This window comes from Athene noctua, chromosome 3 (genome assembly GCF_965140245.1).
Source record: "Athene noctua chromosome 3, bAthNoc1.hap1.1, whole genome shotgun sequence".
Lineage (NCBI taxonomy): Eukaryota > Metazoa > Chordata > Aves > Strigiformes > Strigidae > Athene > Athene noctua.
In genome coordinates, this window is record NC_134039.1 from 17826365 (window position 1) to 17849669 (window position 23305).

Here is a 23305-nt window from a genome sequence, read left to right on the forward strand (position 1 = left end):
GCTTGTGTGGGCAGAGCGGGATGAGGGCAGGCATGTGGTTCAGATGTGTGCAGGGTTTTGTGTGTGTGTGTGTGACGCATCTGCACAGGCAGCTCAGACATGTCTCTGAGCTTACAAGGCTGCATGTGCCTGTGACTGTGGACTTGCACACCGGCACGTGCACACAGGCACCCCTGGGCAAGCACGGGGAGTGGCAGGGGGGTGTGTGTCCAAGCGTACGCATGCCGGTGTCACCGCAAGGTGCATTATGTCTGGGCATCTCACCAGCCTGCGTCACACACACACACACCCCGCCGATGCCTCACGGGCATTGCCTGCCCTCTGCCAGCACAGAGGCTGCAGCCACCTGAAGCAGGGCTGAGCTGCCCATGCTGCTGTCCTCTGCAGCCTGCCAGGCGCTGGGTGGCCGTACAGCCCTGGCAAGGAGCCTGCAGGCTGGCCTGGGGTTGCTGGGCACTGGGAAGGCCAGGGACATCAGGCGTGGTGTGCCTGTGCTGGTGGCAGGGCTGCAACGCTGCAGTGGTCTTCCTAATCTCTGCCAAGGGAGAGGGCTTCTGGGTTGGAAATACAGGTTTGCGATGATGTTCCCCCTGGAGAACTGTCCTGTCTCCCTGGTTATTCGCTGCCTAGTCTCACTGTCTTCTAGCATCCAGGGATTGCTGTATTCACTTTTAAAGGTGCTGTATGTTAAACACTACAGCACGACCATTTCATTAGTATTCCTAGCTGATGACTGCTTTGACAAGCAGATTTTAACCCATGCACAAATTCAGTAACTAGGATAGAGGTGCCCCACGCACCAATCCTCAAGCCAACTTTTTGCCCAGGGTGGAACACCCAGCCTACCTTCCCACCAACTGGGAACCAGCTGGGCTTGTGAAACGTGATCCGGAAAGCCTGCACACTTGAGCAGGCCACTGACTAACGGTCCACAGCGTTGTGGTGTGTTTCTCTCCAGAACAACTGCATGAAAGATGCACAGGAGATGTGCCCAGGTTCAGAGGCTGCAACTATGCCTTTAACTATGAAGGAGCCGAGCAGGACACAGCAGCTGACTGCACTGCTGAGGTGCTGCCTCCAGCAAGGAGGGGTCAGCCCCAGGCTGCGTTGGTGGCAGAGCTCTGTGCAGCAAGAGCTTAATGCCAAACAGGTCAGTTTGGGGCACTCAGCTCCTCTGGATCGGCCAAGAGCTTGTTGTGCCTACACAATACCTTGTTGTCACCAAATCTGCAGTCTCTTCTAAAACAATGTTTGGCAAGGCCTGGTTTTCCTAAAGTCATACTGCCTAGCGCAGGCTGTTTTCCTAACATTTAAGTCTTTCCTGCAGTTGATCCAAGACTGAAGTCAGACTAGGTAGGATTGTTGTTTGTTTGGTTTTTTAAGCGGGATTCCAATCAGACCTGTTTGAATGCCTCATGTTAGGAAAATCTGGACCAGTGGAAATTCATCCTTGTCACCTTTCCCCATGTGATTGCTGATGGCACTATACAATTGCTGAAAACAGCCTCTTTTCACAATGACTCTTCTGTTATTTTTGACTGTTTATTCTCTTAAAACGAAAATGGAAAATAAAAAAGAGGACCTGTGTTTTAATTTAACACTTGTCTTTTCCCCCCCCCCCTCCCTGATGTTTTGGTGTTGGTTTTTTTTTTGGTACATAAACAGAAAAGAGGGAAAATAAAAAAAGGAAAAGGAAAGCTGAAAGCATTGCAAAAAGGAAAATTTTCTAAGGAGAAAACTTTGACAGACACATGAAAAACCAGAAAAAGTTCATTTCTGAAATCTGTGGAATAGAAATATATGTATATATATTTAAATGCTCTTTCCCTCGTTCTACAGCCACCTCTACTTATTAACAAATTATTTTAATTTTTTTTCTTTTTATCAAGAAGCAGTAACTTGGTCACTTCACCTCCTCACTGTCCAACGTGGCTGTTTAGCTATGCTCTGCAGCCAGAGCTGCGCATGCAGCGGTGACCATGCCATAGGCACAGCAGCAAGCAACTCTTCTCACCAATGGGCTCTGTGACAAGGCTTGCATGCTGTCACAACCTGGGGAGCCCCCAAATGGAAGGGAAGCTGCAATTCTTACTTTTGGCAATCTCCACACTCGATCAGCCCGTTGGTCTCCTTGATGGCTGGCTCATACACGAAAACAGGGTACTCGGTGTCACAGGGCTGCAAGGTGTCATGCTTCTTGTGCTTGTGAGCTGCGACGGTAAGGAGACAAGGTGAGAAATGAAGGGCAGAGGATCCCATAGAAGCGGTCTGCACTGAGATGGAAGCATTTAAGACTGGCAAGGTAGGCTGGAGGAGCAGCCCTGTGTGTCCCCGCTGCGATAGCAGCCAAGAGCGGGTGCCCACCGGAGAAGCAGGGGAAGGAGATGCTGCAGAAAGCAGCCAGGCAGTGATCACTGCTCCCACTAGGTGGTGTGGGAAAACCGGCCTATGTGAGAAATGCGCCCATTATTTCCACTCGCCTTCCCCAAGCAAACCTGGAACCTATCCTGCCAAAGCTGCCGCCGTAGGGCCACAGCACCTGCAGCACCCCAGGGACCCCCGTGGCCAGTTAGGCAGGGACATGTGGGCACTGGTACCTCTGCGTTTAAAGGAGGGGGGGGGTCTACCGAACCAGCAGCATAAATAGAATCCCTCCTACCTAACCCAGCCCTGGTTCACACACTTTTTTAAACATTCAAAGCTGTGACTGGGCTGGTCCTCAGTGCCTATGCTGGGGGATGTGTCCCTGCGGGGACTCTGCGTGTCTGTGGTGGGGTTCTCTATCAACTGGTAATCCTTTCTGAGCCCTCCAACATTACAGAGTGAGACCACAGGGGTTGAGTATGTGTCACAATAAAAAGAAAACACTGCCAGCAAACAGATCTGGCATGACACCACAGGAAAGCAGATGACAGCTCTCGAGGACGAGCAGAGACCCAGCTAATGCACAGCAGAGGCAGGGAGCAGCTGCTCTATCACTTGTCAATCACACTCTGTGGGACTCCCAAACTAATTTGGGGATGAGTGGGAGCTGAACTGCCTTACTGAGCCTCCCTTGAGGCTCCCTCCACAGGCATCCTTTCTAGGAGTTCAGCAAAGTCTGCCTTGCCTGAAACTACTGCCTTGGGCCCTTCTGGCAATTATTTTCTGCAGTTGGAGGTAGCAAAGCCAGCTCCTGCCTCTGTAAGACACAGGGGAATGTGATGGAAATGCAAAGCTTTGTTGCTAGGGCAGAGGTGATTGCAGCTCAGTCAGCAACAAGTATGAGAGACGGTTTCTGCATCAGCTTTGGGGTTCACTCCATAGCCCTCCACGCACACAGCATGGGGAGGTGGGGCAGGGAAGAGAGTCCTGATGTGGAGGATGACCAGTTTATCCCTTCCAGTGGCGATGCTGAAGATTTATAGAAGAACGCAGCAACATGGGTTTTAATCAGTAAATACATGGTAAGAAGGCACCAAGAGGGTATCCATGGTTCTGATAGGTAATTTGCATCTCTGTAAAACCCTCACTGAGAGCTATGGTCTCCTCTCCCCCAACAATGCTGGAGCACACAGAAAGAGGCAGGCACCACTCTGCAGAGCTTGCCATCCAAACAATGTAGATTACATGAGAGAGAGGATGATTTTCTCTGATTTTTCTCTCCACCATGGTGATCCAGCGGCACAAGACATCCATTAAGAACCAGGAACTGCAGCCCAATCTCCCCTCTGGTGCCTTTCCCAGGTGAACATCATGGGTACTCAAACTCCTCCTTGCAGTACAGAGTCCCCGGTAGTTGAGCCTTGTGCTTTTCTTATGAACTCCCAAAAAAGTCCTTCTCAAGACAGCCTCCTACTTAAATCCTCCCAGACTGTGGGACCCACCTTTTAGTATCTTGGTTAGGTTAATTTTGCACTGACCCAAAAGCACACAGGATTTGATTTCAGTATGATGCTTTGTTCTGCATTCACCCTGGATTCACACTAAATTAATCAAATAAATTCATCATTTCAGGGTCCAGCAGCAACTCTGTCACCAGCCAGGAGATGCCTGGCTGTGCTCTGTCACCACTTGCCATCCCTCTGTGCAAACCCCACACTGCAGAAGCGCGGAAAAGCCTCTCCCATTTTTGCTAATGGAGAATGCCTCTGACTAGTACCTGTCACAGTATGAACAGTCCTGAGGACATTCAAGATGAACAGAAGATCCTGTTACTGAAGTGAATTTCAAAGGCTTAGACATTTCTGATGAAACATGCAGAATATCCCTGTGGTAAGGACAGAAGCTGCAAATGCTTTCCAGCTCAGACCAGCTCCAGGTCTGGTAACTGTATTCTAGCCAGTGAAGTCCCTGATGGACTAAAGGAGTCTGAGGAACAGAGCGGAAGCACTTTCCTTCCGCCTTAATTCACTAGTGGCTGGGAAAACAGCTCCGAACTCTGAAATGGGTGGCCAGACTATTGTAGTCTGTGCCAGGGACAGACCTTCTTAGGGACATGCTCGTGGCAAGACCACACATTGGTCCCTCAGCCACCAAGCATCAAAGTTCTTTTGTGTTACCCCTGGATTCACAGCACTGAGTGACCAGGGCTGTCACTGCAGCACAGCTGTTGGTGATGGACTGTGCCAGTTCTTGCTCAGAAGAACAGCTGCGATGACCACAAAGGTGAAAAGATGACCTGATAAAGTTGGGGCACAACTGTTTGCAAGAATTTAGTGTATTGCTCTTGTCAGGAGTGGCAAAGGGTCGTGACATAGTAGAGACTTCATCAAGGTCCTCAATTTTCCCCTGTACCTGATAAAGAATTACATCCATCACTAGTTCCAGCTTCCTGGTGTAGTGTCACCAAAGCAGATGGAGTTCAAGCAATATAAAAACCAGTGGTGTGAAGGTCAGGGTGCAGAGAGAGGGTGTATGAGACCATTGGTGTGGAAAATATGGGATGGAAGGAGATTTGAGGCCTCCCAGCCTCAGCCAGCATTGAATCAGAGCTGTCATGCTGGACTCGGTGGGCTTAGAGAACTGAGCCTTCAAGGGGTTAAGTCAACTAAAGAGACTGTACAATCCACACCCAGGATACACCTGGCCAGCACTGCTTGCTGGCCTGACCTGCACACATGGGCAAGAGCTGCACTTGAGCTCTGCACACAGGAGTAGAGAGGCAACGCTTGAGTGGGCAGTCTGGGCCAAACTATGCTGTGGTGGCACTCAGGAGCAGGCAGTATATCTGGAGGTAAGCAGTGGGAAATGCACCAGGGTTAGTCCCTTCAGGAGCACTTTCGCCACTGGCAGTATGGCTAAGTCACTCACAGAAGCTGCATTTCTGTTTGAGTCTTTCATGACCATCTGCAATTTGACTTGCTCTGGGTTAACTTCATCATGTGTACCAACTGTATTTTTAAACTCTGCTAAATTGGCTTAAGTCCCCTGCACAGACCATCTTAAATCAGTTTCTTGGCACAGGCTAAATGAAAAGAAGCCACTTTAAAATCTCGCAACTTCTGCACAAAGACCTATGACAGAGATTATGCTTAAGCCTACTGCCACTTAATTTGCTTGGAAGCAATGCAGCTGCAGCAGTATTGAGAAGTTCAGAGAAGCCCAGTAGCATATACATCATCAACAAAATGCTTGGGCTGAGCCTCGGCATGTACATTCTGGACATCAAAATGTTATCAGCACACTGAGAGTCTGGTGGTCAGGGATTAGTAAACAGTCAGAGGAGCTGATAACAAATTGCAAACTTTATAGCAAAGAGTGAGTTAATTCCAGGCTGTCGTTGCTACCATCTGCACTTCCAGAAAGACTTTGTCAGACATTTGGCAACCAATCCTTCTGAGTAGCAAAGGCAGTCACTGCGCCTTGTTGTGAACTATACAGTCCAGATTGTGAACTTTTTCTCACCAGCATAAATCATGCACCCAGGTCAGTGGATTTACTCTGGGACATGAGACAAAAATCTACCACTTAGTTACAAATAAAAACCCACAGAATTTAATCAATTATCTTGTAAAGTATCCTCTGTGTACATTACCATGCACTCAAGAAGAAACTTTTGTGGGATAGAGAATTCTAGAAATAGTCCTTTCTAGGCTGCATGCCTTGGCTGAAAGTGGTTTTGGCTTAATTAAAAGCTTTCAAACCTGTGGTGATGTCCATAAAAGCAGAAGTCCTTATAAACACAGAGGAATGAGATGCTGAAAGCAGTGAAAAATCTGTGGAAGCAAACATGTCTTCTCACCAGCTCTGAAAAACAGATTTGCATGATGAGTGCAGTCTGAATATATTATGTCCATATTCCAACAGCAAGTCTCGCCTTCCCAGAAAGCAAGAGAACTTGGGAGCAGAAATAGGCTCAGCGCTGCAGAGCCAGAGTTGCACAGTCAGGCAAGGGTGAGCATTAGAACCCCAGCCGTTAATTCCTCTGCATATATCCCTGAATAAATGTGTGCTCAATTTCTCTCTCATAAAATGTCTCCTTCTTTTCATATTTTTTGCATACAACAGCCTTGGCATGCAGTCAAGAAAACGTTAACATCTCTGGCAAAAATCTACAGCCCCTTCTCAACAACATGTGCGATCCATTTCTTTCAGCCCCAATACTATTCTTTCACCCTGCTACTCCTACCCATGCATGGACACTAATTTTTTTCATCTGTGGACACCCTTTCTTTCTCTTCCTCTTCTTCATACAGTAAAACACATTCCAACTGTCTCATTTCTCTACCTCTGTCTCACACATACGTCTTGCTGGGCAGAGAGCAAATTGGCAAATATAAGCTAGATATGGAAGCAGGGAGATACAAACACAGCCACAGTCTGGACTCTGTCTTGCAGGGATTTCTAACTTGCCTGTAGGAGTGGATTTATGAGCTAGAGCATATACTTATCAGTTGAACTGCTTGGAAGTAGTTCTGCATTATCCTGGAGAACCAAGCTGGGATTCATCAGGAGCTAAGCCATGGGGTATGGAAAAGACTTAAATTGCCTCTTAATAACTGAAGTCTATGAGACCAGTATAGTTTTTCCTGCAAGAAGGCACGGGTTGGTCTTTGGTTTTGGCAAAACAACTGAAAAGAACAGGACAGCTGGGAAGCAAAGTCAAGGACATGCCATGGTACACAGGCTACAGGCCCATCTATGACATGACTGATGGTGTTGTCTGTGCCTGCAGTCCCTGAGGAGTTTGGTGTGTCCCCTCTTTATTGACTTCTCAGTGACAGACCTTCAATCACCAGCTCAGCCAACTAAATGAGCAACAGCATTGTGTGCTAATCTGCAGTGTCAGGAAATTGAGCTAGGCACTGCCTTGTCCCTGTCACACCTTTCTGCAAGTTCACCATTGTCCAAAAGATGGAAAAAAGACTGTCCTAGCCTGGGATTTCTAGATAAATCATCTTTTCACCATTAAGTGGTTCTACTTACAGTGATGGAAGACAGCCTTGGCTGGAAGAGTCACACGACACACAGACACACAATGAAGATGGTTCATAGTTTCACATGATGGCCACGCAACGAAGAGATGAATTTGCACATAGCAGTCATGAAGGTGATGTGGCAGAGAGATGAAGAAAACACAAAAGGAAATGGCGATAAGCAGGGCAGCAGTGAGAACGCCCCTCCCTTTTTCCTTGCATCTCCTCAAGCAAAGGCTAAATCAAACTGCAACCATCTAGCATCCCCAGCTGCCTGCAGGAACACCAGGTCCGCCTGTCCTCCAGCAAAAGCAGTCCCACCTGCACTGCCACAAGTACCACTTGCTCATCTGACTCTTCCTCACTAATTTCTGCACGGAACCACTCCCATTATCCTGATGCATGTTAAGCAGCAGCCAGGGCTGCATAGAGGATAGCTGCAACTGTTACTACCATCTCTGGTGATCCTCTTTGGAGGAGGTGAGTGGGACCTAAACAGTACCCAGACATTGGGATGGTTCTCTGACTAGAAGGAAAGTTTGCTTTCTAAAAATTATTGTTTCCCCATTATGCCAGAAGACTTCAAACAGTGCAGAAGACTCAGCCCCACAGTTAGCAGGGAAGGTACCACTGTCTCCACTAAAAGCACTGTTAGTGCTGAATGATTAGGGGGGATGTAATAATGGCACCTATGTGGCTGCGCAGAGCACTCCTCACCTTTCCCTTTGGGTCACCTCAGGACCATTAATACCCCCCTGCCTGAAGGGGCAGAGATGGGCCTGCAGAGGACTCCCGGGATGTTTTTAGCAGGCAGCACTGCAGCTGCAGGGCAGGTCACTGGATTTCAAGCCAGACATACCCCTCTGCTGCACTTTGCTGCTGTGCAATACCATGTGCCATCTTCTCTCTTCCAGAGAGGGTCCAGTGGACAAGTGAAGTCCCTCAATGTGTTATTTAACCTTACAGGTTTCTGGCTAGCTTCCTGGGACCCCTGCTAGGTTCTGGAGAGCCTGCTGCTCCAGCACTGCTCTGTCCTGTCCTATAGACCACCCTCAGGAAAGACTGGAAGGGAGTCTTTCCAACCGAAAGGCTTTGCAGCTGTTATCTCTCTCATCCCACTGCACATAGGGTGGGGGTCCTCGGAAAGAAGAGCCTCACCTGGCCCTGGCAGCTACCCTGAGGAAAGCAAGCAACATGCTTCAAGACACACACACCTCACCCTGACTGCTCTGGTGCTGTGGTAGCCATAAATGGGGGTGGAAATAGGGGGAGGTGGGGTGATGGTGGGACCTGGAAGCTGGATTCCAGTGTCCATGCAAGGAGAGGTAGCAGGGCAGGTGGCAGGCTCCTCGTATGAGGGCAGCCTTCCCCATACAGCTTCTTCTGCCACCAGTGGTGGTAACACTCACGTGCTATGGGGTGGCTGGACTCTTGTATACTCACCATCTGCCAAGTTGTCTGAGTGCCAGAAGCTACTCACGTTAAACTCCAACAGGAAGCTGTCAAAAGAGCAAGAACAGAGGATGCTTTTTCAGCTGCCTGGAAGGATGCAGGTGTCAGGGAGATGGCCCCGTCGCCCAGTGAGTATCAGTTCTAAAATGTTTACTACAAATTTGCTGGCAGTGGAAGTCTGAGATTTTTTTTTAAACTTTTTTTTTTCCTCTCCACGTGATAGAGTGTAGCTCTGTATCATGGGATTTGTACTGTGGAATATATGAATGGGTTTCTTCTTGAAGTACATACTGTGCAGGGGCTTCACTAGTGAAGGAAGGAATGAGTACAGCAGCCCCTGAGGCTGGGAAGGGATTCAGTCACCATGAGACCCACCTTAGGAGCAGGCACAGAGGGCCATCAGGGAGCCTGTACTCTGGCTACTCAGAGGTAGCTGTACGTCACACTGAATTATTCTGTACCAATACTCTCAAGCCCTTGGAGCTGGATCTTTTCCACTCCTTCCCTTTTGCACACCCAGTAACTGAGCAGCAGCACTTTCATCCTAATTTGAGCTTGAACTCTGATTCCACCCAGCAGTCTGAGGTGAGCCTGAAGCTAGAGCTTGATTCAAAGGCCTCGCCTCTCTCCTCCCTTGCCTGTCACTCAGAGCTGAGCTCTCTGGCTTCCCTCAGCCTCTGCCCCCTGCAAAATCAAGGTGTGCATTCACTCACCACAGGCAAAGGAGACAGGCAAAAGGACTCGGCATCAAGGATCTGCACGAGGCCCCGAGAGACCTGAGTCCTATTTCTGACTCCACCACGTTGTACTGAGTGACTTCAGGTAAATCCCAGACCCACTATGGGCCTCTGCCTCTCAAAATGGGAATAGTAATAGCTTTCTGTCTCCCAGGAGCAAGGCGCTGAGCTGAATGTCAGGAGAAGGCTGAGAGCAATGCCCTGCACGGGAGCCTCTGCTTGCAGCTTTCTCAGCTCTCACCCCCATTTGTCTGAGCCTCCCAAACACCCCCACCTTTTGATACTCACATGAGGAAATCACTGATCAGCCATTTCACCGTAGCTAGAAAGGCATAAATTGGCTGGAGAACAAAAGAAGAAATGAGAAATACCATAAGGATATGGCCAGAGAGTTTATAATTGTTATGCAGAACCCCATGTTTCAGACCACTTCCCTCCACTGATCAGAGCTCTTGAAGACAGGTTGGAAATTCAAGGTCTGGGCATCACTGGAAAATGTTCAAAATACATCAAAAGCCCGCAGAGCTGCCTTGCTACTAATAATATCTTCTCACCCCCTCCTTGTCAGGGTCAGGGAGTTTATCACAAATGTATGAAAGACTTTGAAGATGTAATTGCTTGATGATTTCTCTCCAGTATGGGTGACCTTGAGCTCAGAGCAGGAGAGAAACACAGCTAAATGGGACACCACCAGTTTAGGATGCTTTCATGTTCTGACAGCAAGTGGTGTTTCTGGGACAAGTGACAGCATTGCCCAGGATTTAGTATTATCTGCCATTGATTGATTGTTTAACTGTCCTTTCATCCAGCTTTTCCTCAAGATGGCATGACTTCTATCATCTTCCTTCTTTTCAGCTACAAATTAGAAATCCAGCATTGTCCCAGGGACAATTCATTTGCAGAGGATCCTGCTGCTTCTTTTCTTCCTGGTAACCATGTCTAATTTTCATCTTTCTCTCTTATAATCACGCCTGTATCCTCAAGCCCAAAACAGATGCAGCAGTCATAGAACACAAGATAATATTCCATTACTGCTAACTGACTAATCGTCAGCAAAAATAAGTCAGCAAATAGTAAAATGTATAATAGTTGGGGATTTGACTGATTTTTATGTATGTATACAAAAAATGGACTTTTCTTGTCCACGGAAAAGGAGAGAGGGAGGTTGAATGCTCACCTTTTTATTCTCTTCCCAATTCACCTCAGTTTTAGCAGCTCATGTTTTGTGACATTTCATTCAGGAATCAGGATTGGAGGATATGATAAAGCATTTTCACTACAATCACAGTATTTTATCTATCCAGCTTAAGTATAGCCATTGCAAGGAACATATTATTGAAAATGTAACATGTTGTTAAAAACTAATATTTTGTTGAAAATTCTTTTACTGGAAAAAATTACAATGTCATGCTGTAAGAAGTACTTCCAGCGCACCACCTTTTAAAGTATCAAAAAATGATCATAACAGTAATAAACACATCCCTGTTTAGGGTTGCTTCAACTACTTTGAAGTAGCCTGAGTGCTGAGTAATTACTTAGTTCTGCCTGATCAAGGTGAGGTTAGGAAGGTGGAGTGGGGTTACATTATTAGCTTGTATCAGTCTAAAGAGAGGATGCACCTGGCTACTGGCAAAACTATTGACTCTGATAGTTTGTTCCCTGGGCTATCAGCATTTCTCAGCAGCTTTAACCCCTCTGTTTCTCCAAGCTCACTCAGGCTTCCCTGAATGGCTGACAGCTTTCTCCCAGATGCTCTGTTCCCTGACAGTGCAACTCCCCTTTTTGAGCTACTGAATAAAACCACAACCTATAAAAGTATTCCTATTCATTTCAGCTGCTAGCTGCTTCCTTGGATTTTAGGAGAATCCTGGCATAGTCTAGTTCCTGTCCTATCTCTGGTCCCTCCAATTTTCAGTGAGATCCTATATGCCAATAGAGAGCCAAATTGGACCATTGTCAGTGGCCATCACTGCCTCAGAAATCTACCTTAGACGAGTTTGGACATTCCCATCACTTGAAAGCAAACATCTACTACTCTTTTGGGGAATGTACTACATCAAGGTGTTGGAGATGTCCTAGAGGAAAGCCTCTGCAGCCAAGCTCAGAGAGAGCTGCGTGCCAACAGATACGTACGCTGAGCAGAGGCCGGGCACCGCTGTGGTGGTGGTAGGGTACTTTGCACATCGCTTGATAATCATGCATGGTCACTCTGCAATCAAAATAAGCAAGGAGTCAAAAACAAGCGATCCAACTGCTTATGGGACATCAGCTTTTTCTAAAAGATTTCCTGTATGGAAGAACTAAAGCTGTGGCCTGCTTACAGGTGTCTTTGCTGTTCGGCCAGTGCTGGATCTTGCAAAGCAGGAAATACCAACTCTGGACTCATGTAACTGGGTCAGTACAGGAGGAAATAATGTCCCTGATTTCAGATGGTGAGTAAAGCAGGCTGTGAAACAGGACAATTACAATCGTAACTACTTCAGGTCCCCCTAGTTCCTGTTTACAAACCACTGAAACTCTAAACTCTCTTTTGACATGGGCTGGGGGAGTGGACTGAGATGGGCAGAGGTATTTTTAGGAGAGAGAGAAATGTGCTTGTCCAGCTGCAACTCCACATCTGGGGTGCTCTCAGACAACTGCCCTAGAAAGGCTTTCCAAGTGGCAGAAGGAACTGAAGCACTTCATATCCAAAATGCCAAGAAGAGTTCCCCATAGCATCTTGCCCTGGAAAAGAGAGAGGAGCAGCTGCCTTCTGGCCACATAGAGATGGGGAATTACTGTCTCTTTTGGTGCTTTGCAGCAGGTGGAAGAGCAGGAACTGAGGAGAAATGAGGTGTGTGGTGATGATGGCTGAGGGATTCAGGGGAGGTCAAGGTAGCTAAAGGAGCTCTTGTATCAAAATAAGAGAGTCACATGCATCAGCACATGCATTTTCCCCTGCTCAGGTGCTGTTTATGGGGACCAGTATGCTCTGACCCACACACCAGCTGAAGAAAGAGAAGTACAGTGTGGAGATCCCCCACTTACCGCCTAAACATGCCCATGTTTATCAGCTGGGTCATTACTGAGCCATCCACTGCACCAAAAAATTTTCCAATCTGCGAGCACAAGAAAGAAAAAACAGAATAAACTGACAACAGGAAAATTTCTAAATGCTCCATGGCTCCAGCCAATTCAGTCTGTCTGGAGGCCTACTACATATAACAAGTGTTTTATAAGGAGGTAATGTTGAGCTTTGCCCTTTGGCTGGCTGGAAAGCTTGAAGGAGGACTTCCCCTATCACCAGCTGGGCATCCTGCACTGCTCCTACCATGCTTGGAAATTATTTAGCCACCTAAGTCTCTGCAGCTTGTGACAAAAAAAAAGGCAGACTCTCAGGCTGCAGAGACCCAGGCACACTGACTCGCTGGAAGCCTGGGCTCCCCTGTAGGTTTTTGTGAATCCACGTTCTCTGGATCTGAACACCTGAGTCTCTTCTGCTTGAGCCTCTCTGCTAGCCCATGGCTGCAGTGGCTTTGGAAACCTCTGCTCTCCTGCTGCCCTAGGCAAACTGACCCACCATGTGTAAGTGTGCTGTACATATTTATTTAGGTAGCAAATGCAATTTTACAACTCACTGCTGTGCAAGTTCCAAGCAGGCAGTAACCCAAACAACGCAACATAAAACAGTCCATCGATTTAGCTTACACACCATGAACTGGCACAGCCAGAGCTGTTGCACAAGCTCCACTCTAGCAAAAGTTTCATTTGGGGAGTAACAACCCCAAAATTCCACTTGCATGCCTGGACTAAAAGCAGAGCTTGTGGCCCTCTGCTCCCATGTATGTTTTGGAGTCAATAACATCAAACACAGTCTGAATCCAATTCTGGAACACTGCTTTAAATACTTCTTCAAACAAACAACAGTTCTGGCTTTCCTGATTACTAAACCATGACAAATCCATTGCAAAAAATGCTTCAAACCGGCCAAGTCCACTGCTTTGTTTGCAAGCAAGTAAATAAAATACTCATAAATAATAAAAGCACAGATATGAGCTGTCCTCCATCTATTTTTCTGGTTCAGAGGTCTTGACAGTAAATAGCTCACATATGTTATGGAAGCATTCACGCAGTTTGGGGGGACATTTTACTTTTCAATTGATAGGCTAGCAGTCATTTAGCATGTATCCGCAGATGACAAATGACTTCATTTATTTGAGTAGGGCATTTCCACTAAAAAAACACAAACACCTTAGGCAGATTTACCTAAATTCATACGGTAATCATTCAACGGTAGTGTTACTCGGTTATGAGTCTCTTCCCAACAGGTTTCAGAAAATGTTTCACTGTATAAATCGATACATAACATAAACTCCCCTTTAAGCATTTAGGCTGTAATCATTTCAGACATAGTCAAATGTGTCTGAGCAAGCGGTAACTTTTTTCATCTCCTTTGCTCTTTCAATCTGATAGGGTGGTGAGGAGGCCAGCTGCTTCCATTTAATCCAGCCTGCAGTGCCAGCAGGAGCCGGAGTGGTGGGATTAACACAGTGCAAACTGCAGCTGGTGTGACAAGGGGAGGGGTCTGCTCTGTCCAAAGATGCTGATATCTGGCCGAATTTCTCCTGGTACGGTGTCATTCCTATAGGTACAAGTATGAGGAGCTATTAGTGTAATTGAGAGGAAGGCCTAGGGAATGTGTTCAGAAAAGCATTGGCAAACTGGTCTTTAACACCTAATCAGACATTCAAAGCTTGGTGCTCTTTTAAGTAGCTGTGCAGGTAGTAACACAGGAAAGCATCACTTGGCAGAAACCAAAGAGTCCTTTACTGAAGTGATATTTTGCAAAGCAGCTCTCATTACAACCTGCTTCCTCCAGTGACTGGCTGCTACTCTCCCAGACATCCCTCTGCTGTGTTTCTCCTAAATCTGCTCTGGACAGGTTTCCACAGGCCCTTGCTAATTCAGACGTTCAGAGCATAAAGCATCGCCTCTGACATCTTGCATGACACATGCTGTATCACATCCCCCTGTAGCTGGGAATGTACAAATGCATATGCAGGCTATTCACAGGAAAGAGATACATCCTGGAGCACACAAATGCCTCAAAAGGTACACCACTGCTCACAGACACATATATGTTCATGCCTTGCTGGCTCATACAGCAATTTGCACTTTTGGTACGCACAAAAGCTATAGACAAATGGGATCTGCCAAATGGGCCAAGCTTTGGGTGGCCTCCTCACTGCATGGCTCAAACAAGGCCAGGCCTTGCTTCTCCACAGCCTCTGCTCAGCCCTGGTAGGATCTTGGTCTTTTAGCTGCCAGCCTGCACCCTGTCCCCAGAGTCCCACCTGGGCAGAGCTTGCAGACATACCCTGCATGATGCCTCATAGAGAAGGCAGCAGTCCTAGAGAAAGAGGTTTACGCTTACCCAGGCATCTGAGTCGAAACGCTGACCCAGGCAGCTGAGCCACTCTTGCTGGCCCTGGTGTCTGGTATGAGGCAGGGAGGGAGGGCAGTGAACTAGCTCACTTTTCCAGAAAGGCAAAATATCCATAAAAATCCAGGTATGGGTTTTTTTTGGCATTATGATAAAGGATGCTCTGAGGGACGAGTGTGGGATGGGGCAGGGAAGGCCACGTAGCAGCAAGTGACCACACAGCAACATCCAGGTGGCAAGCCTATGAAACGCAGGGTATTTAATGCTGCTGCTGTCTTGAATTCCCTGTAGGGTTTAACAGTGTGGACACTCATGATGCCATTGGCAAATAAAAGCTGTAATTGGAACAAGATAAAGAAATCAGAAGAAAAGTAGTGGTGAACTCTCTGAGGTCAGGGGAGGTAACAGCTAGAGGAAATGACAGCCTTGGTGCCTGCCAAAATACCTGATCTTGGAGGCATGTGGATAATGTTTATAATTTACACAAATCCACTATAATGCCATGTTTCTGCTAGTCAGGTCTTTCAGAGACGAGCTTTTGGAAAAACCCATTTTCCATAAGATGCAGGAAAAATACAGAGACAGAGCCCAGGAGGGCAGTGCTGAGAACAAACAGTAGAGGTGGGAGCTAAAGGGTGTAGTTGCCTTTATGTATGGACACATGCCATAGGCCTCAGTAAAGCACCTTTGAAAATGCCATGGGGGTCAGAGGAGGAAACGGCAGTTCTTAAGACTACCAGCACATCCTGAACATGCAAAAGGACCTGGCCTCCTAGAGCAGGGAGCCAATACAACTTTACAGCATTTTCCTCCCTTATTTTTCAAGTTTTCTTTGCTTTTTTTTTTTTTTTTTTTTGGCATACCACGTCATTGAAGGGCCACTTTTACTGGAATATTCAGTGTGGTGACAGAAAAGAGGTTAGTTATTCCTTGCAGTATGCCCCCTCTTGATATCTGTCTGTATCACTCCCTGGTGCCACTGATTCATTTTGCTTTGTGAGTCTCAACAGTTCTCATCTTGGCCACTCTGAACTTACTGTGCACTGCCTGCAGAATTCACTATCTCACCTTTTTCTTTTGCCAGCCTATTCTGAATATGCTAACCAACACAAGTCCAGATGGGAAACCATGGGACTCATATAGCTGACGTTTTCCATCTAAATATCCATCTAAAAATTCCTCTTCTTTCTTTTCTGCCCCAGCTACTTTGAGATCAATGACACTACTTCACACTTCACACCTTAAACAGAACTTCTTTAACCGCCTCTTGTAAGGGACTCTGTACAAGGCTTTTAGAAAAACTGAAATGTAGTAGGTCATCCATTCTCCCTTATCTCCTGATTTACTTACACTTTCAAAGAATTACAGTTCATAAAAATTTTCTTCCCTTATAGAAGGGTTGCTTGTCCCAATCACATCCATTTGGTGTTTTGTTAATTTATTTTTAATTTCCACTTCAACCTGTTTCTCACATCTTCAAGAAAGTAATTTCTGGGATCAGATCTACTGCCTTCTGGAAATACAGATACAGTATTTGTTAACTCCAGTACTACAGCAATTTAAATGAAACTCCACACTTCTGTCAGTAACAAAACTGCTTCATTTCCTATTTCTTCTGTAAGCCCACTTTAGCTATTAACTTATTGCTTTGTATTTTATGAGACTGTTCCAACACATCACTTTCTGACATCCACATCCATGGCCTTTTATTATTTTGAAACAAATAGCTCTGTGGTGAATTTACCGGAGAGCAGAAAAGTATAGCTAAACCATGCAGTGTGTGGTAGTGCTGACTTTTCCCAGGTTGTACTGGATGTCACATCGCAAACTGTGCCCCTTCAGCTCTCTAGAAATGGTCATGGAGGTGCTGGCAGCAGCAGGAAAGGAAGAAATTTTTGTTACTTATATTTTTATTACTATTCTGAGTCTTTTTTCTTACTCTTTTCATGTCTGCAAGTTCAGTAAATCCTCCAGTTCTTTAAGTGTGCTCCTGTTTCCAATTTGCTTAAATTATTTCATCTTCATTTTTGCCTTTGGCATTTTGCTCTTACCATCCCCTCAGTTTCCTTTCCTGAAGAATGCTTGCTCTGACTTCAGACGTGCTCAAAAGCACTTCTCCCCTTCCCTTCCCTTCCCTTCCCTTCCCTTCCCTTCCCTTCCCTTCCCTTCCCTTCCCTTCCCTTCCCTTCCCTTCCCTGGCAACGCCTGTCTTCTGGGATTGTCTCAGATCATCTTTCAGTAGCGGAAAGGAGTCTAATTTCCTCATTTCTGATAAAAAGATATTTTGACTAGTTCCTTCCTTATCACTGCAAACTCCTTCCTCACCTAGGATGTGCTGTCACTCTGCCGGGAGGCTTCCCCCTCACCACACAGCTGAATTTAATTACACCGCGGCCACCCTTATTACACAATTGAACTTCATTTGTTTTAACCAGCTCTGGAGGGTTATTTAGGAACATGCCAAGCACATTCTCCTCCTCTTATGCTCTCTTACCTCTGAAGGTCTTTTGGAAATGAGTATAAAGCCATTATTATCAATGAGGAAGCAATTCAGAATCTGCAGAGATGAAAGAGAAGCAACATTAAAGACAGCTTTTCCCATGGTTGTCTGGTATGTACCACTGTGTGCAGGATGGAGTGGTGTGGGCTTGTGCTTATGGCAACAGCCTCGGCATTTCCATGCCTAGCCCTACAGCTCAGCTACTACAGGTTTTACACAACTGACTTTTCCCTCTACCTCCATTATGAGGTATTTAGTTTGTGAGCTGCCTGTGACAGAGACTGTCTCTTGCCAGGGCTGTTTGCAGGCCTAGCAGGCTGTTAGCCACACTTAAGAAGACAAGGCATTCTGCAGAAAGAGACAGGATATTTGAACAGCACTTGTCTTTAATAAAATGGTATCTAATGCTTTCCATCATCAGATTTCAGGGTATTATAACCACTCATGAAATAACCCTCTCCTCACCACTGAGTATCAGTGCTGTCTTATTTTTGTTTTGCAGAGCAGAAAATGGAGGCAGAGTTTAGATGAAAACCTTTAAGTCTCATAGGTAAAAATTAGGATGCAGAGGGAACCCTATACGAATACATAATGAAAATTCTCTGGTGATCCCACTCTCCAGGGCAGAGGAGCTCCTGTCCCAAATACGCTTGAGACCAAGGTTGAAGCAGTGATGTAAATCCAAAGAGGAGTGTCCAGCACACGTCATGCTGACAGCCACTCTCTTTGGAAGAGCTGGGATGCCAGTGAGACAGCCTTAGAGGAGATGGACTCTCCTGAGAGTCACTGGCTGGAATCCCCATGCCCCTGCTGACATCTCACAGCTGAGGGAAGGACCTAAACTGAAGGTTTGTCTCAACAGCAAGAGGTCCTGCCCCAACTGTGCAACCTCTTCTGAGGAGATGACAGACAATACCATTTTTGGGGGGGAGACAGAGATCTCCACAGAGCACGTAGTCAATCACACCCATCACAGGTACAGAGAAGAAATCTGGGCAACTTACATCATCCTGACAGCTTAGTGGACAGGCACCATCCAAGGCACTGCACTGGAAAGGAAAAGCAGGGAATTAACCATGGGCATGATCTCATCTTTCAGTCTCCACCTTGGGACTGACGAGCTAAAGGTCTCCAGCATCCCATAGCTCTGCAGTTTAGCTGGCATTTCCACTGAGATGGGCTCTAAAGTGTGCACCAGTGAGAAGCTAGCATGCATTTCAGCATCTGCTAGTATCTGGACTAAACACATGGCATGGTATTTTAGATCATGATTCTACTCAGGCAGGGATTTTATGTTGTTGCTGTTTGTTTCTTTATTCTCCAGGCAGCTAATGATAAATAGGATGTGAATGGTGCTCATGTAGCCCAAGGCACCATCCATTTGTTTCATTTAGGATTTCTGTGTACTGAACTTGACATGTGTTTCACAACACTGAACCGAGTGGAGACATGAGGGGTTAAGTGGTGAGTAACAAAGCCCTTCAGGTGCTTATTAATTTCATAATTGTTCTGAGTTTGCTGTGGCTGCCTATGTCTCTCTCCCTGTGTTTCTTTTTAATGCTATTTTCCCTAGTAGTGGAGGGAAGAAAGCTGACATGGTGTTGCCATTTCTGTACACAGGGTCCCTTTCCTGACAGAGGTTTTCTGCGGTCAGGGAAGGACACTGACATGTGGACTAGCCTGTCTACTCTCAGCCAGCTGCCCTTTATTTCTGAAAAACCCTTATACATAAGCCTCAGCCCCCTTTCTGTATGATTCTCAGTGACAAGAGGTGAATTAGCCATATCAAACCACAAGAAGATCATTGCTTTCAGTTGGAATTTGTTTCTCCTCTTAAGTTTTGCAGAACAAAACCAAGAGTTTCATGTTTCTATCCCTCCACTCAACTTCAGAGGAGGCTTGGAGATGCCTGTGTTTGTTTCAAGCCCTGGGGCTTCACGATACTGCCTGCTCATGCTCCAACCCTGACTTGTTTTGAGGCTCTAGGGATGATGGTTTAAAAACATCCCTTTACCCACAGTTGCAAGAATCATCTCACCCCTGACTCACCACAAAGCAGCATTGGGTTGTTTTGTCTCCTTGGATGTAACGTACAGAGGAGGCCCTGTACCCTAGTGGGTTTCTTCCTTTGGTCAGCAGAGAAATATGGTCACAATGAACCACTATTATCACCTTGGGGGATAACCAATACAGTGTCCAGAGCTCAGAAATCAGAGCAGAAACCCAGGTAAACCAGAGTGGTTTCTCACAAGAAGGGCCCGTGTCTCACAGCATCTTCCTCAGCAGTGTGAGGACTGAGTCTCTCCACCACTGCTCTTCCAGACATGGAGAAGCTCCAGCAGTGCCTGGTAATGGACTGGCCATGCAGCAGTGGGAGCATGGTGAGGAGCCCTGTCTGAGGGCACTGGCAGCTTGCAGGGAGCCCCTGTGGAGGGGAGCAGAGCTGAACCTGAGCTTCCCAGTTGCTCTGAGATCATATCTACTGCCTTATGGCACAGCTCCCTCCTCAGAGACCAGCCTACCTCACAGTTTCTTCCTGCTGTTGGTCAGGTCTCTGAAATGCTGTGACCCAGAGCTCTTTCAGCTTTGCCAAAGACACTTAATTACTGTGAAGACAAACACAGCCTACAACAGGCTTGGACTGTCTCCAGTGACTACAGACAAGGGACAGTGCCTAAAATACACTGGCACACAAACGACACAATTACGAAGCTGAGTTGTGGCGAGGCACACTGGGATGCCTCCCTATCCCCAGCTTTTGTCTACTTACATCACTGTCATTGGGCTAGGAGATGGGAGGCACAGCGTGGACATCCAGAGCGGCACAGCATGTGGTGAAGCAGGAGAGAGAGAGAAAACAAAATCTGTTAGTCATTCCTCTGTCAAACGGCAGTCACGTCCTGGGAAACCATACGCAGGCTTTTTTCATGCCAGCACCTACCAGGGCTGCAACATGCAGGCACTTGGCACACAGGTCTCCTTTCAGCTTCTTTAATAAATCTTCCCAGTTTCACTGAATGCCCATGGGGGCTTGTTTGTGTGAGAACTGCCTGGGTATGGCCCTCAGGAGATTTTTAAAAACAAAGCTCTCTGCTGATGCTTCAGGATGTGCTCACATGCTTTGCAGAAGTCTTTTTAGCTCAGGTTAAATTCATGTGATCTCCCACGTGCAAGGATGCTCCTGCCCCTGAGGCAAACTCTAGACTTTTCCTCTTGCTTTTTCCAGCAATAGTGCCCAAAATTAGGATAACACTGAAAGCTTATCCCTGGAGCAAATTTTTATTTTGGCAAGCTGGTAGCATTTTGTTACCTTTATCAAGATGTAAGAGAGGGCAGTAGATAGTTTTTATGTGTGCTCAAAATTGCAGATTTCCATGAGGTTTCTGAAAGGCTGAATGAGCACAAACATATTTCCACAATTAAATGTGTCATATGCAGCAGAGCTAATGCCAGGCCAGGATGCTGACACTGTCAACATGGCATTTGCAAAACAGACTCACAGCTCACATGGCATTAGTGCTGTCAAAGGATTACAGAGATGTGTGATTTCAAACTAATCTACTTCATAAATCTTTTAATATGAATTTCACAAAAGCCCTCAGCAAAATGCCATCATATGTGATGTAACATAGCATCGACCTAGCTGATGAAGAGTATTAAATTGTCTCTATGCATGACTGCTGATGCTCCTACCTGTTGTGTGGCCATCCAAAACTTGTGTTGGAGCAACTCCAGCTTAATTTGTACACCCACCGCTAAGGGAAAAAAAAGGGGAGAGGATGAAAGGAGGAATGTGCAAGAGAGAGAAAGACAAACACAAGTTAAGAAAGGAGGAGTAAATATTTGTCCAAAGTGATGGGATGGAAATCACAATTGCAACATGCTTCCAAGTGTGAATGGTAAGTATTAGGGGATCAGTGCCGAGTCAGGCTGTCAAGTGAGAGTCAGAGGTTTAACAAGGTAGAGGAAAAGGGGACAGTGACTGTACTGAGGTACTGACACCTCCCTCCCACTAAACACTACAGAGTTACAAACAAATTAACAGCAACAACAACAACAAAAATCCCACAAAAAAAAAAAAAAAAAGGAGAGTGAGCGCATGACCTTTCATCATTGTCTTTTGTAGATTTGCCAGGCCAGAGCAGATGCTTCTGATCACCCCAGCCTCAAATCCTGCACCACACAGCATCAATCAGAAATAAAGTAGGCCAGTGTGAGGAATGGATTCATTTAAAAATCCACCTGTCTCAAGGGGATACCACAACAATTTAGATTTCTCCTAAGCCACTACAAAAGCACAAAAATATGAATAGCACTTGATAGAAAAGTGTTGATTAGAAGTAGTGCTTTGGTACCCGGTCCCAGCCTAGTGCACACTGGGCTAAGCAAAAGTGTGTGTGCTTCTTAATGAAGTGCATCCTAATTTCTTGGCTTAATTTCTCTTCTATTCCCAGCATCATGTTGTTGAAGTAAGGCTTAGCGCCACAGGAGAAGAAATGGTGCAGGGTCTCCCTGACAGAATAACCTAGCTGTCCCCAGGCGGGTTGCCTACAAGCAAACCAGCGCAGTCATGCACATCCTAGCATGGTGACGGGGAACAACAGGGCTGTGTGACAACTAGTTGAATCCAAGAGCTCTGCAGCAATTACAGCCTCAAGCAGGACCTTGAAATAGAATATAAAGTGCAAGTGAGGGAGAAAAAGAAGTACAGAGAGGGAGAGTTTGAGTCTTTTTTCACAACCACCAATATCGGGCGGATGAAGTGTTGCTGTTTCTACAGATTTCCTCTGAATTAGCAGGAGCTTCAAAGGGGGGAACAGATCCTTTAAATCTGAATCATGCCGTGTGGGTGCTTTTAACTTAACAGTATGATCTGATGCTCTAATTCAGATGGGTATGAATTAAAACTGGAGTATGCAATGGCATATTTTCTTGCAGCAGGTACAAGAGACCCTAGCACCTACCATCAGCTCTAGCTTTTATACCAGTGTCCTTGTCACATTCCCACTGCTGGTACATCTTACAAAATCCCATTCACAGGCACATTTCTTATCCAGCTCTCCCTGCTGTAGACTGAATCTGACTGCCTGTACGTGGGGGAAAGGAATGATTTGGTAGAGCTGCCTTGCCCTAAGTCTTGCAGAGCACAAACCAGACAAGACAAAGTATGCAAACAAAGGAGGAAGGACAGGGCTGAGTCCAGCCCAGGTGAAAATTCATCGGCTTCAGCGGGGCTATCTCAGGCATGGTTTGGCTTGGTGCCCACACTGACTAATCGGCAGTCTGTGACAGAAGGCAAACGGTGCTGTTGCTGCTGAGTCCAATGAGGCCCACGCATCTGATTTGGTATGTAGCTTTAAATAAATTCATAGTTATCCTTTAAAATCATCTCAAGAAAGAGTTATTCCCCTTATCACAGCAGATCACATCAATGGGACTGAGCATTACCCAGGACATACAGTTTTTATGAGACTTGAAGAGGAATTGATAGCTACATAACACCCTGCCATGCAGAGACTCACTCAATGGCTCATGTTTTTGCCAGTGGGAACATCTAGCCTCAAATTGTTCTTCAAAGGGAACTTAGCTCCTGTTTGCGAATCCTTGCCTCTGCCCGGGATATATGTACTGAACTTGGACAGAGCTGCCTGCAACATGAGGAAGGAGAGTACGAGAGGGCTTGCACTGGTGGCTGGTGGTTGGGACAGAAAGCAGAGTCTCACAGCTCTCTTCCTCTTTCCACATCACTCACAGCCATGTCTAACCTGTCTGTGCCATCTGTCAGCAAGCCTTGTCC

At 46.4% G+C, this 23305-nt stretch overlaps 1 protein-coding gene and 1 pseudogene across 3 annotated transcripts in view; one reads left to right on the forward strand and one right to left on the reverse strand.

Annotated features, from left to right (window-relative positions):
* CACNA2D4 (calcium voltage-gated channel auxiliary subunit alpha2delta 4) overlaps positions 1–23305 on the reverse strand; it is a 131634-nt gene that overhangs the window by 4729 nt on the left and 103600 nt on the right. Inside the window, exons 28-36 of one of the 3 annotated variants that reach the window (XM_074902143.1) lie at positions 21202–21263; positions 18513–18557; positions 17503–17565; positions 12614–12684; positions 11720–11795; positions 9875–9927; positions 8841–8896; positions 7408–7428; positions 2093–2210 (exon numbers count right to left, since the gene is read on the reverse strand). In XM_074902143.1, the coding sequence (XP_074758244.1) occupies positions 2093–2210; positions 7408–7428; positions 8841–8896; positions 9875–9927; positions 11720–11795; positions 12614–12684; positions 17503–17565; positions 18513–18557; positions 21202–21263 (565 nt within the window). Of the gene's footprint in view, positions 1–2088; positions 2211–7407; positions 7429–8840; positions 8897–9874; positions 9928–11719; positions 11796–11887; positions 12311–12613; positions 12685–17502; positions 17566–18512; positions 18558–20278; positions 20294–21201; positions 21264–23305 lie in introns of those variants that run through there. The other 2 variants (XM_074902144.1, XM_074902145.1) reach the window with 2 other exon arrangements.
* On the forward strand, positions 5878–6940 carry LOC141958351 (uncharacterized; annotated as a pseudogene).